Below are 12,253 nucleotides of genomic sequence, written 5' to 3'. Positions count from 1 at the left end.
GACAAAGAAGCATGAGAGGGAATACTAATAAAGAAGTAAAAACCCATTAATAAGATAAAACCACAACTATTTAAACCCATAGATAAGCATCTCATTTTGATTGTTTTATGGTATAAAATGTCTTAATTAGGACAAATTTTTGGAATTAAAAAGGACTGCTGTCACATGGTTGGGAAGGTAGGGGCTTATCTCATCTCTTTCTCTTGTTGTACCTTTCTCTATGTGTGACTCTGAATCACTGACTGCGACTGGAGGGTTGGAAAATTACGTAACTATGTCCTCTGCTTCATGTTATGAAGTTGGCCTTTGAGTTATTTTCTCTGCATTTCAATGGCAAAGACTTTCGAGTTGTGTCCTCTCTTACGTTCCTGCCATGACTGCACAAAATGGCAAGAAATACTGACTTGAGCGCTTGTTGTGTTTCGCGTTACCAATTTTGGTTAGTTTTTCTTATCTTAAGGGTAAATATGAAGACCTTCTCAGTGAACAGTGAAATAGTAGCATTTTTGTAATTAACTTTTTTTTTCCTGAAAACATGAGAGAGAGAGAGAGAGAGGAATGAATGTCTTGAGTAGAGGAGACTCAAGACTATAGAGAGTGGGGAAGCATGTGACCAAGTTGCTGGGTGTCCCAAGGATGACTGAGAAGAAGTCTGTCCTTTTTGTTTTCTTTGATTGTTCAAGGTATAACTCTCTCTCTCTCTCAAGACTCCATTTATGATTGAACAACAAAGACCATCTTGGTATTCCAAATGGAGACTCTTTCCTGTATCCTCTTTCTCTTTGAAAAAGTGTCCTTTAAAGCATTTCCGTTACTTCTATCCTGCCCTTTTCCCCTTTAACAAGGGTTAGCATAGATGTTTTCAACAGAGCAAAGATTCTCTTGGGCTTTTCTTTTGTGATGTTAGAGAAAACCATGAATTCCATCCATCAAAAGAAATAAGGGAGATAACAAAAAAGTGCTTTTTTAATGAAATCCTGTATTTCATTAAAAACGTTTTGTATAATCCGTTTTTCTTGGAAAGTTGGTTCCTTTTCTTTCTTTCTTTTAATCTCCTGAAAATTGTGTGATGGGTTCCCTTCGTTGTTGCATCTCGTTTTGATTAGCACTTCTCATTTCCATCAAAGGACTTGTCATGATGTGCCTAAAAGTAAGGATATTTTTTTTTCTGGGATAAATTTCATCTTGGGTTTTCTTATCCTGAAAAGTTTTTGCTTTTTCTGGGCTTTTACCTGAAACCATGAATCAGGTAATGCCCATGTCTGCAGCTTGTGCAGTCTGTTGGATCATTTGTGTTGCAAAAGATCTGGGTTATTGTTTGTGCTAGTACTTCAACTGTGGGCTTGCCTACAACATTTTTTTTTCATTTGTTGGGAATTTTAATCTTGAGTGATTTTTTTTTGTTCTTTGCTTTTCCTAAGGGGAAATGGTGGCATCTCATTCAAGTCAGTAGGGCCTTTCTTGTAGAAAGTTGGGGAGGGAGAGGTTGGACATGAGTATGTTGGTGGGGACATGCTTGAGAGGGAAGCTGATGTGCCTGGCCTCTTGGTGGCATTGGTTGTGCTTCCGTTGGTTGCCTACTTCTTACTTGGTAAATGGAAGGAAGGATTGGAGAAGAAGGAGAGGATAAGAATTCTTGCTCAGTTAGCATCTGAAGAAGCCTTCAGAGTGGAGTCTCTGCCTCCCCCATCTGATTCTCCCCCGGTTGGGTCTCCTTTCAAGGCTGGTCCTTATGTTTGTGCTCGATGCTTTGGGCCTGCAACTACTCGATGCTCCAGATGCAAGTCCGTCAGATACTGGTGTGTTTTCTTCTAAATACCATGCTTGTTGTGGATTAAAGTCTTGGCAGACTTAATTTTTGGCATTGAGATTTCTTGTTCTTTAATCTTCCCTTTCCCAAATGTTCCTGTTTTTCACGTGTCTGTTCTTTGACGTCTTTCTTGATTATACCACTTCCTAATTCGTTGAGATACACATCTATGTGCCGTTGTACCTTGCATCCATTTTTACTGGCTAATGTTCTTTCGTTTATACGTTCCCTTTTTTCTTTTTCTTCTCTTTTCTTTTTTATTTTCATGTAGCAATCAAGTTTAGAACCAATGATGCTATTTGAACTATGTGGATATTTGCAATACAGTACTGTATAAATGATACATGATATGATCCTCTTTCAGAGGGTGAAAGGTCTGATTGAGATCCTGAATGCATTTCATCTATGTATTGCTTCTTTTATTTGTTGTGTTTTTGCAGTTCAGGTGGGAGAGATGATATGAGCATGATCAACATCTTTCTTCTCAGCCTGGTTTTCTGGAGAACTAGTAATGTGAAAAACATGGTGCAAAGCCATGTTTTTGAAAACCATGAGAACCTGTTTTTCTGTTTGTATGACAAGCAGTTAACCTTCTTTTCTGAAATTTATTGTTTGGATGACAACCCAGTTTTGTGGTGACAAATTTTTCACCATAACAAACTAATAACATTTACTTTTTGAATAAGTATAGTAATTTCATGTAATTGACCTATTTTCATTTTTCATACGTATAAGAGAAATGATAAAAATAGCCCATATAAATACTCGGCAACAGCTTAAATGCAATCTGATGAAAGCATAATAGAATTATTTACAGTCATAATTCATTGCTTGCCATGACATTTTGGCTGCGCCTACTTTGTGCGATCTTCCCACATTTTTGTCAGCATTTTCCTCCGAAAGGCCTATTTTTCAGGAACCTTTGTAGTCAAAATAAGGTTGTGATTGTCGATTTAGGTGATTAATTGACAGGCTCCTGACTAGACTGACATCCCATGCCCAGTTGTGGCATGATGTTACACAGCTGACTTGCTGCCCTAGTTGATTACCATGTTTCCTGTATAAATGCCAAGTCCTAGGCTGTTAGAGGTATTTGTCGCAAGATGCTTAGAAGTTTAGATCTGGTATCAAAATCTGTCTACCTTCTTTTCTACACCACTAAAATGGAGAAAATGTGCCTTTTAAATCTTCAATTGCTCTATATTTTAGAATGAAAATACGGGTAGCGACCATCAAGGGTGTTTATTTGCTTTTGGCACCATAGCTAGTAAAGATGATCCCTGATGTTGGTCGCATTGTCACTTCTATACTACCTTGAGTACCCAAAAGTGGCTGTTGCCATAAAACTTTGCGTGATAGGTCAAGTGCTAGTTCTGAAACAAGTTAGACATGACATATTTTATTAGATTTCGAGTTTTGACATGTTTGATTATGAAAGTGTCTTCATCGACTAAAATTGTATGGAAGATATAAAGGAAACAAAACAATATTTTTGTGGATCATTTCTCAACAGTACAATAGGGATGTTCCATTGTTTGGGTTCTAGTGCATTATTTGAATTAAGAGGCACTCAAAAGTCAAATAATTTATCAAACTATAAATTGGCAAATCCACCATAAATAATCTACACACCTCTGTGAAATGCATGGGCAAACTGTGATGCAACTAGTGCCAGAAAATTGAAAACATTGTTAATAAGATACTCTTTTACATAAGGGTTGTGTAGTTCATACATGAATTAAGAGCATCATAACAACATATACTGTCTATGAAGTCGGTCAATCTTCAAGTTTGCCTAGTTAGCAAAAATTGAACTTTGACATCGACAGTAAACAATTATTATGTCATATTGTTTGAGATCAGCATATGGATGTATTTACTATCAAAACCACGTAGCATCCGTCAACCTCACCTAGTTTGAGACTTAAAAAGCTCTGTCAATTTGGCTCAAATCAGCTTGCCTCCAGGCCTCAAGTGTGAGATAAGCAGAAGGGTGACTGATGTTGATCTTGTTCAGCTCAGGGTACTGCCATGAATCATAGTTTCACCAAGTTGGCATGGTACTGAGACTTACTTCAAGACATTGACTCCCAAATCATGTTTCACGTTTACACTTTTGAAGCTGCATTCGGTTATTTTCAGCCTTTCATCAAATCTGTGGTTGCTATAGTATTGCTCTTTTGCATTGCATGAATTGGATCTTTGTAACCATAAGAAATGTTAACTTCCAATTCCCTGTTTACAGCTCTGGGAAGTGCCAAATAGTTCACTGGAGGCAAGGGCATAAAGATGAATGTCAGCAGTTAGATACCTGCTTCACAAGTAGCTCAGAAAAGTCGGGGTCACTATCCCCAAGGGCCACACTTCATGAGAATGTCCTTAAGTCTGACATCATGAGTCCTAGGGATGGAGTCTTGTCTAAAAGGACCAGTCATTCTAATGCTACTGTTGGTGCTACAACCTATACGTCTGATATATTGAATGTGGAGAGAAAGCTTCCAGACACTGGGGTTGATTTTAAAGTCAATGGAGAAAGCTTGAACTTGAAGATGAGATCTGCGTTTGGGACCATTGAAGAACCAATTCCTGCCAATGCTATTAAAAGAACTCCTGAGGAGGATGTAGGAATTGTTAGCAAACATGGTGTATCTGCATCATTAGCAAATGCTCCTTGTGAAGTTTCCAGAAAAGAAGAAAATGAAAGCTTTGTTGAGATGGTCTGCCAACAGCCTGTCCGAGAAAGTAAGGAGGATCCTCTCAAAATCAGTCACCAAAATAATGAAAGTTTCTCTGAGACTGGTTGTTCATCTGGCATCTTAGCATCAAAGAGATCATCATTGCAGAACCACCAGTCCAAGAGAAATGAACAGGGTCCATGCCAAAAGACAGATCCTAGTTCTAACTCTGGAAGTGGTCATAGAAAGGAATCCTTGTATCTTGATAAAGAAGATGGTGATTTGAACTCTTCCAAACTAGAGAAACCATTTAAGGGAAGAACAATGACAGATGGTGCCTTGAACATGACAGAAACTAAAGCTTCTGTACGGCAGAAATCAGAGGTCAGAAAGTATTCTATTTCAGAAATGGAGAAGGCTGAGATCACCATGGATTCAAGTATGTTGTCGGAAATTCCACATGAAATTCTGTTTATGAGCTTGTGTGATCTTTCTGTGCAATAGCAAATGAGAACTCTTAATTCCTGCCTAAATTGGTGGCCACCTTCATACTTGCCAATAACACCATGCATTTTTCTCAAATAACTCTGAAGCCATTTCAACCTACTAAAAAAATGTTAGCAGCATTGGTGAGCATATATGTACAATTAACTAGCATGGACTCTATTGAGATACGTGCTACTGAAGTAGATTACCAGATGCCTTTCTTGTGCATGTTACTTGGTGGAATTTGTATCTATGCTCCAGGTACATCTGAAATTGGTGCTTATGTGACTTAGAAAGGTGGCGATGCAACATAAATTCTAAACTTACATGAATATCTCTAGTGTAGTTGAAGAGATACCACATTTTGGTGGGCAATGAGGATGTTTTCATTTTTCTGCAATTTATCAGAAGTTGATCTCTCTCTCTCTCTCTCTCTCTCTCTCTCTCTCTCTCTCTCTCTCTCTCTCTCTCGAGAGAGAGAGAGAGAGAGAGAGAGAGAGAGAGAGAGAGAGAGATCTGCTTTCATCTTCTGTGTATATGTCTTAAGCTCCACAAGGGATCGACTTTCTGATTTTTACTTGTAACTTTCTACCGCAGAAATCTCCAATACATCTGCACCAGTAAGTGCTTCCTCTAAAGATGTCAATGACATCTTGAATATCAAAGATAAGACGGGTTCAAGAAAACCGCTCAAGCATCCTATGTGGGCTTCTGCAGAAGACAAAGATAGTTCAAAGAAGAAGGTATATCTGGTTGATTTTTGTAAGGCTGCAAAGTTGGAACTTTCTTGTCTTTGTTCTAATCTGGTTGACATGTTTGATTTGATTTAATTTAGCAGATGCTCTTTCCTTATGAAGAATTTGTCAAGTTCTTTAATTATGATGTCCTGGACTTGTCTCCTAGAGGGATTTTGAATTGTGGAAACAGGTACTGGTGTGCTTATATTTGTTTACGGACATTTATTGTTGCATACATGACCTAGCAACTTAAGCATATTTTGAATTCATACAATCAATGTATTTGTGTGATTATAGTTTGAAAGTTATCTCTGATGCTCTTCAAGCAGAGGATAAGGCCCCTTCTTTTGATTTTATACTTTTCACAGTTCACTAATAAGAGAAATTGTCTGTTCGTATTTCTCAACGTTTCTTTACCATATTTAATCATAGTTTACTTTGCAGTTGCTATGCCAATGCCATATTGCAATGCTTAACCTACACAAAGCCTCTCATCAGTTACCTACTTCAGAGATATCATTCCAGGACATGTACTGTATTCTGTTCTCTTGGGTTTCTCATTCTACAAAGAATAAACACTGAAACTTATATCATTGTTTATCTAATTATGTGCTCTTGCAGGCTGTGTGAGAGATTGGTGTCTTATGTGCGAACTTGAGCGGCATGTATCAAAACTTAGGGAGGGTGGGGGTCCTTTATCTCCAGGTGGTATCCTGTCATGCTTGCAGAAGGTTGGCGGTCGAATGGGTAGTGGAAGTCAGGAAGATGCTCATGAGTTCTTGAGGTGTGTGAATATGCTATCAAAGGGTACTTAAATTTGTAACTTGTAAGATGCTTGTTCATGTTTATTTGTCTTCTACCCTTGCAAAGTAGCAGTTTGGATCATTATCTTCTTGCAATTTTTTTTACTGGGCCTCTCTCTTTTGTGTGTGACATAGCCGTTTTTATTCAGGCTTCTAGTTGCTTCAATGCAATCCATATGCCTTTCCGGATTGGATGGTGATATGAATGTTGATGCCAGATTGCAAGAGACAACCTTCATACAGCAGACATTTGGTGGTTGCCTTAGATCAAAGGTGATGTAGTTGTTGCATTTTGAAAAATCAGTCTTTTTTCTCTGTTCTTTGGAGTTTTAGTTTTGGGTCTTTTTCTTGGTGACTCATCCTCCTGATCTTTTTTCACAATGTCCTTTGAATTTTGTTTAAAACGACCACTTTTCCACTGCCAATATCAGGTCAAATGTTTAAGATGTCATCATGAGTCAGAAAGATATGAAAACATTATGGACCTTACATTGGAGATCCTTGGTTGGGTTGAGTCTTTGGAGGACGCACTAGTTCAATTCACATCTCCTGAGGATTTGGATGGGGAGAACAAGTACAGATGTGGAAGGTGTGGCAAACATTTTGTGCTTGATTTTTCATTATGAGAAGATGCAATAACTCAATTCAGGACTGACTTATCTGAAAAGACTTGGGCCAAGCCTGACATTCAAACTTGAGCCTAGTCAAAGAATTTGATTCAACCCAGTGCGACTTGTCATCAACTGTCTCACTCCGAGCCCCTCCCTGGGTTCTGTGTGATACTGAGTTGCTATCGGTTTCAACTGTGTTTCTAAGTCCTGAATTGCTACATGTTTTTAAAATTCTTCTTGTCACACGTTCCTTGCAGATGGCTCCATTCTCTTCACTAACTTGTGTTTTTTTCATAACATAAGGTGTTCCGCTTACGTTAGAGCAAGGAAGCAGTTGAATATTCATGAGGCACCAAATGTTTTGACAATTGTTCTCAAAAGGTTCCAGGTAGAACTTTTTCATTTCACCTGTTATTATGTATCCAAACACAGATACACCTGACCAGAGGTGCATACACTTGTCTTTTTGCTTTGATGCATCTGATGTTTTCTGCTTTCTCAATCAGACAGGGAAGTACGGCAAAATTAATAAATGCATCACTTTCCCAGAGATGTTGGACATGATTCCATACATGACAGGAACCAGCGACTCCCCACCTCTTTACATGCTTTATGGCGTAGTTGTGCATTTGGATACACACAATGCCTCTTTTTCAGGGCACTATGTATCATATGTGAAGGATCTGCAAGGTGCTTGGTTCAGGGTTGACGACACTGAGGTAATTTTGTCTAAAATTTTTCCATTTTTACGTATTTAAGGTTTTAGTAAAATTGTTTGTCTGATAAGATGCACAATCTTTAATGAAGTGATAATTTGCAGTCCTTGTATGTAACAAAGGGAAAATTATGACGAATCACATGGTCTGTGTTGGTATAGAACCCATTGGCTTTGTTGATGTTCCTGGTAGACTTTGAGATGAACCAGTCTCATATCTATTTGGTGGGACTCAGCACTAGTACAGATTATCATGTCAATGGTTTCATGGAGTCTTTAGCAGACATGACATGGACTTGCAAAGAGTTGCTGCAAATTGTTTTCGGTTTTTTCTTCTCCTTTTTAATAATTTTTTACTATATGAATTCAAAAGAAATTGATCCCAATGTCAAATTTCTGATTAATCTTGATTTCAAAATTCATTCCTTGAAATATTGTGCTTGTCTATCACCACTTAATGGGTGTTCTCATTTTCTTTTGGCTAAATATGATGATTGTGCAGTGTTGTGGCATCTTAACCACTGTGTTCTTGCACTAAATTTCCACTCACCCATAAGAAATTAGTCCCTTCTTTTGTTAGCTTTTTCTTTTGTTCGTTTAAGATTTTTTATCACCTTTTGATTTCAGTTAAGTGAGTCTAAATCAGATCTCTCTCTCTCTCTCTCTCTCTCTTGCCTCTGTGTGCTACATGGCAACATCTCGCACCTACTGATTGATATATGACCAACCACTATAAAGTTGTAATTTTTGTTTCACAGGTTGAGCCAGTGCCTATTAGTCAGGTTATGTCAGAAGGGGCCTACATCCTATTTTACTCCAGGTACATGCTTTTACCCCATGTTTGGATGAGTTTATAAATACCTCTTTGCTATTTATACTTTTATTTCAAAGAGCAAGTTTTGCTGTTTGGTTCTTTTGTTTTTATTTTTTTACAAGCTTTTATAAATTTAATAAGATATCACTTTTTTACAACTACTTATTCTCTTCCATTCTACCATCATGACCAACATCACCACCACCATCATCACCTCACTACGGGTACAACCACTTCTCTAGTCTCTACAACCACCTCACCACCACCACCCATCACCACTGTCATCACCATCACCATTACCACCATGGTGACACCATCACCATCTCACCATCTTTTTCATCAACACCCCCACCACCACTACCACTTCTTCACCACCACCACCATTAGCACCACCACCACCACCACCACCTTCACTATTATTCTCTTTTTCTTCTTCATTCTACTATAAAAAAATGGTGATCCAAACATTTACTTAATTAAAAACAAAGGCAAGTATCTTCTTTATAAATGTGCTTTAATTTATTTTTGTAAACAATAAATAAAAACAGATCCAAACAGCTTTGTAATCCTGACATTTTTATTTATACACGGTCCTGAGGCCTCTGAACTAGCATACTCTGTTTTACAAAACTTTTTCACATCTGCCCCTTTACCAAAGCTATTCCTGCATGCCAATCATATTTGCTTCTACTTTGTTATGTATCAGGTCTTTTCCACGCACCCCAAGAGTTTACACAGGCAAAGCAAAGTCATCACATTGTCCTGTTTCTGATAGTCATTGCAAAACCTCTGTGGAGAATCCTCTGCAGCATAGGCATTCAAAACTTCTAAGACCTCCCTATTTAAGAAGCAGCGAGAAGACAGAAAACAATAGTATTAACAAAAGTGTGGGTCATCCTGTCATGGGCACTTCCAACGGAGCATTCCTCTATAGAAAACATCCAAAGTCTTTTAGCATGGACTTTTCAGATATAACTTCAAGCGATGGCAGTTCCATCTTTACAAGCTCGGACGACGGATCATTTACTACGGACAGTGATAGATATTCCACCACTACTATGGATCATTCTGAGACTGATGCAATTTTTAACAGCTTCAACATATCAGAGTATCTCCATCATGCCACCTCCTGCAAAATGTTCTCTCCTTGCAGAATGGAGACGAGATTCTTCTCAGAAAGCAATGCGTTTGTTGTGGATGCTTCGATGCAGGCTCAACTACCTGGCAATGTACATAGTGTAAAGCGTTCAGAACAGGTGGGTGCTTCTTTCAAGGACTCGATGAATTCTGGAAGCCATTGCAGCATGTCTTTAAGGCATAAGAATTACCCCAAAGATAGTCTATTCCATACTTCAGACTGTTGTGGCCTGTAGTCTCTAGATTCTTGTAGTTTTAGTGCAAAGCCCTTGTATGTTAATGCATCCCTTTAGTCCAAGAGCTCAGCATGCCCCGTGTTGTTTTTTTGAGTCCAATGGGGCTGTAAATTAAATTATCATGGGATGATGAGCAATTTTGTTCTTTGAAAATACAAGATAAGCTGTTTATTTTTAAAGAAAGCAATCCATGTCTTAATTTTTATTACCATGGAATAATGTGGAATTTTGTTTAAGATAAGCTGCTTATTTTAGAGAGCAATCATTGTCTCATTTTTTTTATCATAACAAATTTATTCTTTTGAAATATGCAAGTTACTGCGTTTGAAATGCTCGGATCACTCAAATCCGAAGGTGATCCTTGGATTTGATGTCCGTCCTCCCTCTCTCTCACTTCCTTGATACGAGGGATCGCAGATCCAGCATTTGAGACGCCTTGGATCTTGGCATCGAGCCTGTGCCACATTAACACATCTCACGCCATATCAGGTCCTTGGATATGAGATCCGAGACTATCAAACCCCCCCTTAAAGAAAGCAATCCGTGTCTATGAATGTTTTTTTCCCATATTTCTGTAAGCTGAGACCACCAGCCGTTAAATTGTCATAGTTTTAGCAAATACCACTTCATGCATCCCTCATGCCAAAAGCTGAGCATCGCCTTTATCATGTTATGAAAAATGATTTGGTATCATGGGTAGATGGGCAATCTTTTTCTTTGATATTATAAGATAAGCAGCATACTTGAAGAAATCTGACTGTGGCTCTCTGTTTATGATTCATGTGCTATCTTTAGTCTGGCTTATGCAGCATATGGGACTTTATTTTGGCACCCCACTGATGGTGGTGTTCAGGAATTTATGTTGCATGTCATGCTATCTTTAGACTGGTTTATGCAGCATATGAGATCTCATTTTTCACACGCAAGTGGTGGTTTTGTTCAGGAATTTATGTTGCTCATCTTGCTAACGCCAAGGATGATCCCTACTGCATATTTTAGTTTTCCATGCACAAGCCGTGAGATTGTAAATGGGGATGGCATTAAATAGGGATGGTAAACTAGCTGAACTTGAGGTGTTTACGTTCAGCTCATGACGAGCCTAAGTTAAATGAGCTGAGCTTGATCTGGCCCATTTACCAAAAGGTGCATAGTTGTAAAGCTGGAAGTAATAGGAATTTCTACTCATAGACCTATTGGACCAAACTTGAGCTGCCTCGTTTATGGAAAAAAGAAGAAAACAAAAAGATCGCTCAGAAATTGGGTTTGGCAAGCCGAGCTACGAGCCACGAGCCTGCTCGTTTAGGTAAATGAGCCGAGCAAGAACATGGCAAGCTCGGTTTGGCTCGTATAGGCTTGTTTTCCATATTATATATGTATATATATATATGTATATATATATATGTATTATAAGTTATATTTTATATATTATCAAGCTTTTAAAATAATTTAAAAATATTTTTTTAAAAAGAGCCACTGAGCTCGAGCTGGAGTATACCCTTACCAAGCGGATCCTGAACAGCCTAAGGATCGTTCGGCTCCCTTACCAGCGCTAGCTGGAAGCAATGAGATTTCAACTCTAAACCTGTTGAACTCAACCATTTATTTTATATTACATTTGATGAGAGATATATCCAAACAGGTCATTTTTTATGCAGCAGCGATGCGATTAGCATGCAGCTCCGCTCTCGAGATGGATGCCACACCCATCTCGAGAAATGCCAAGATGGGTAGCTGTCAAGCAAGCATGCAGCGACACTACATATAATGTGAATACATATCTAAAATGTATTTGTTACTACTTTAAGATTCTATATGAGCCAGCTGAGTTGAGCAATTGCTTTTTCTGTTCAGCTCATTAAGCCTATTTTATGAGCTTGAACAAGCTCTTTATGAGAATAACAACTAGTAGCTCGTCTTGTTTCCCAGCCCTAATTGCATCTACCATCCTAAAAATTCTCATTCACGGTGTGTTTTCTCAACAACGAAACAAAACTTATGATAAATTAAAAAAATCTATATTTAAAAAAAAAGACAAAATCTGGATAAAATTATAATTAAAAATATAATAAAATTTAAAGGATCATGAAAAAATAAAACCATGATAAATTTGTAATAGAAGCACGTTGTATAGGAAAATAGGGAGGGTTTTGAATTTCTTGTGATTTTATCGTGAAGTTAACAGCTTGTAAAACGCATAAAAGGGAAACTCAATATCTTCGTGATATTTGC

General features: G+C 38.0%; 1 protein-coding gene across 5 annotated transcripts; it reads left to right on the top strand.

Annotated features, from left to right (window-relative positions):
• The first annotated feature begins 517 nt into the window (after window positions 1–517).
• Window positions 518–10,207, top strand: LOC149827086 (ubiquitin carboxyl-terminal hydrolase 15-like). 5 transcript variants are annotated; one of them, XM_090019164.1, is made up of 13 exons: window positions 518–683; window positions 1,422–1,799; window positions 4,056–4,924; window positions 5,569–5,714; window positions 5,810–5,898; window positions 6,153–6,238; window positions 6,330–6,492; window positions 6,661–6,784; window positions 6,943–7,100; window positions 7,426–7,510; window positions 7,629–7,841; window positions 8,596–8,657; window positions 9,358–10,207. In XM_090019164.1, the coding sequence occupies exons 2-13, from the start codon at window positions 1,513–1,515 to the stop codon at window positions 10,022–10,024; spliced, it is 2,949 nt and encodes a 982-aa protein (XP_089875290.1). In that variant the 5' UTR covers window positions 518–683; window positions 1,422–1,512; the 3' UTR covers window positions 10,025–10,207. The 5 variants fall into 5 exon arrangements, with proteins under 5 accessions (XP_089875290.1, XP_089875287.1, XP_089875291.1 ...); XM_090019161.1 differs by having other exon boundaries at window positions 5,807–5,898; XM_090019165.1 differs by lacking the exon at window positions 518–683 and adding an exon at window positions 717–1,150.
• Window positions 10,208–12,253: the final 2,046 nt, after the last annotated feature.

Source organism: Nuphar pumila, chromosome 10 (assembly GCF_984573655.1).
Source record: "Nuphar pumila chromosome 10, dmNupPumi1.hap1.1, whole genome shotgun sequence".
In the NCBI taxonomy this organism is placed as follows: domain Eukaryota; kingdom Viridiplantae; phylum Streptophyta; class Magnoliopsida; order Nymphaeales; family Nymphaeaceae; genus Nuphar; species Nuphar pumila.
This window is presented reverse-complemented; position numbering and strand designations above follow the sequence as displayed.

What these genes read in the sequence shown, in the direction of transcription:
- LOC149827086 (XM_090019161.1), top strand. Translation starts at nt 1,513, where the DNA reads ATGCTTGAGAGGGAAGCTGATGTGCCTGGCCTCTTGGTGGCATTGGTT. An exon ending in GTGGTTGCCTTAGATCAAAG is followed by an intron (nt 6,785 to 6,942) that starts GTGATGTAGTTG and finishes TGCCAATATCAG; the next exon opens with GTCAAATGTTTAAGATGTCA. An exon ending in AACAAGTACAGATGTGGAAG is followed by an intron (nt 7,101 to 7,425) that starts GTGTGGCAAACA and finishes TCATAACATAAG; the next exon opens with GTGTTCCGCTTACGTTAGAG.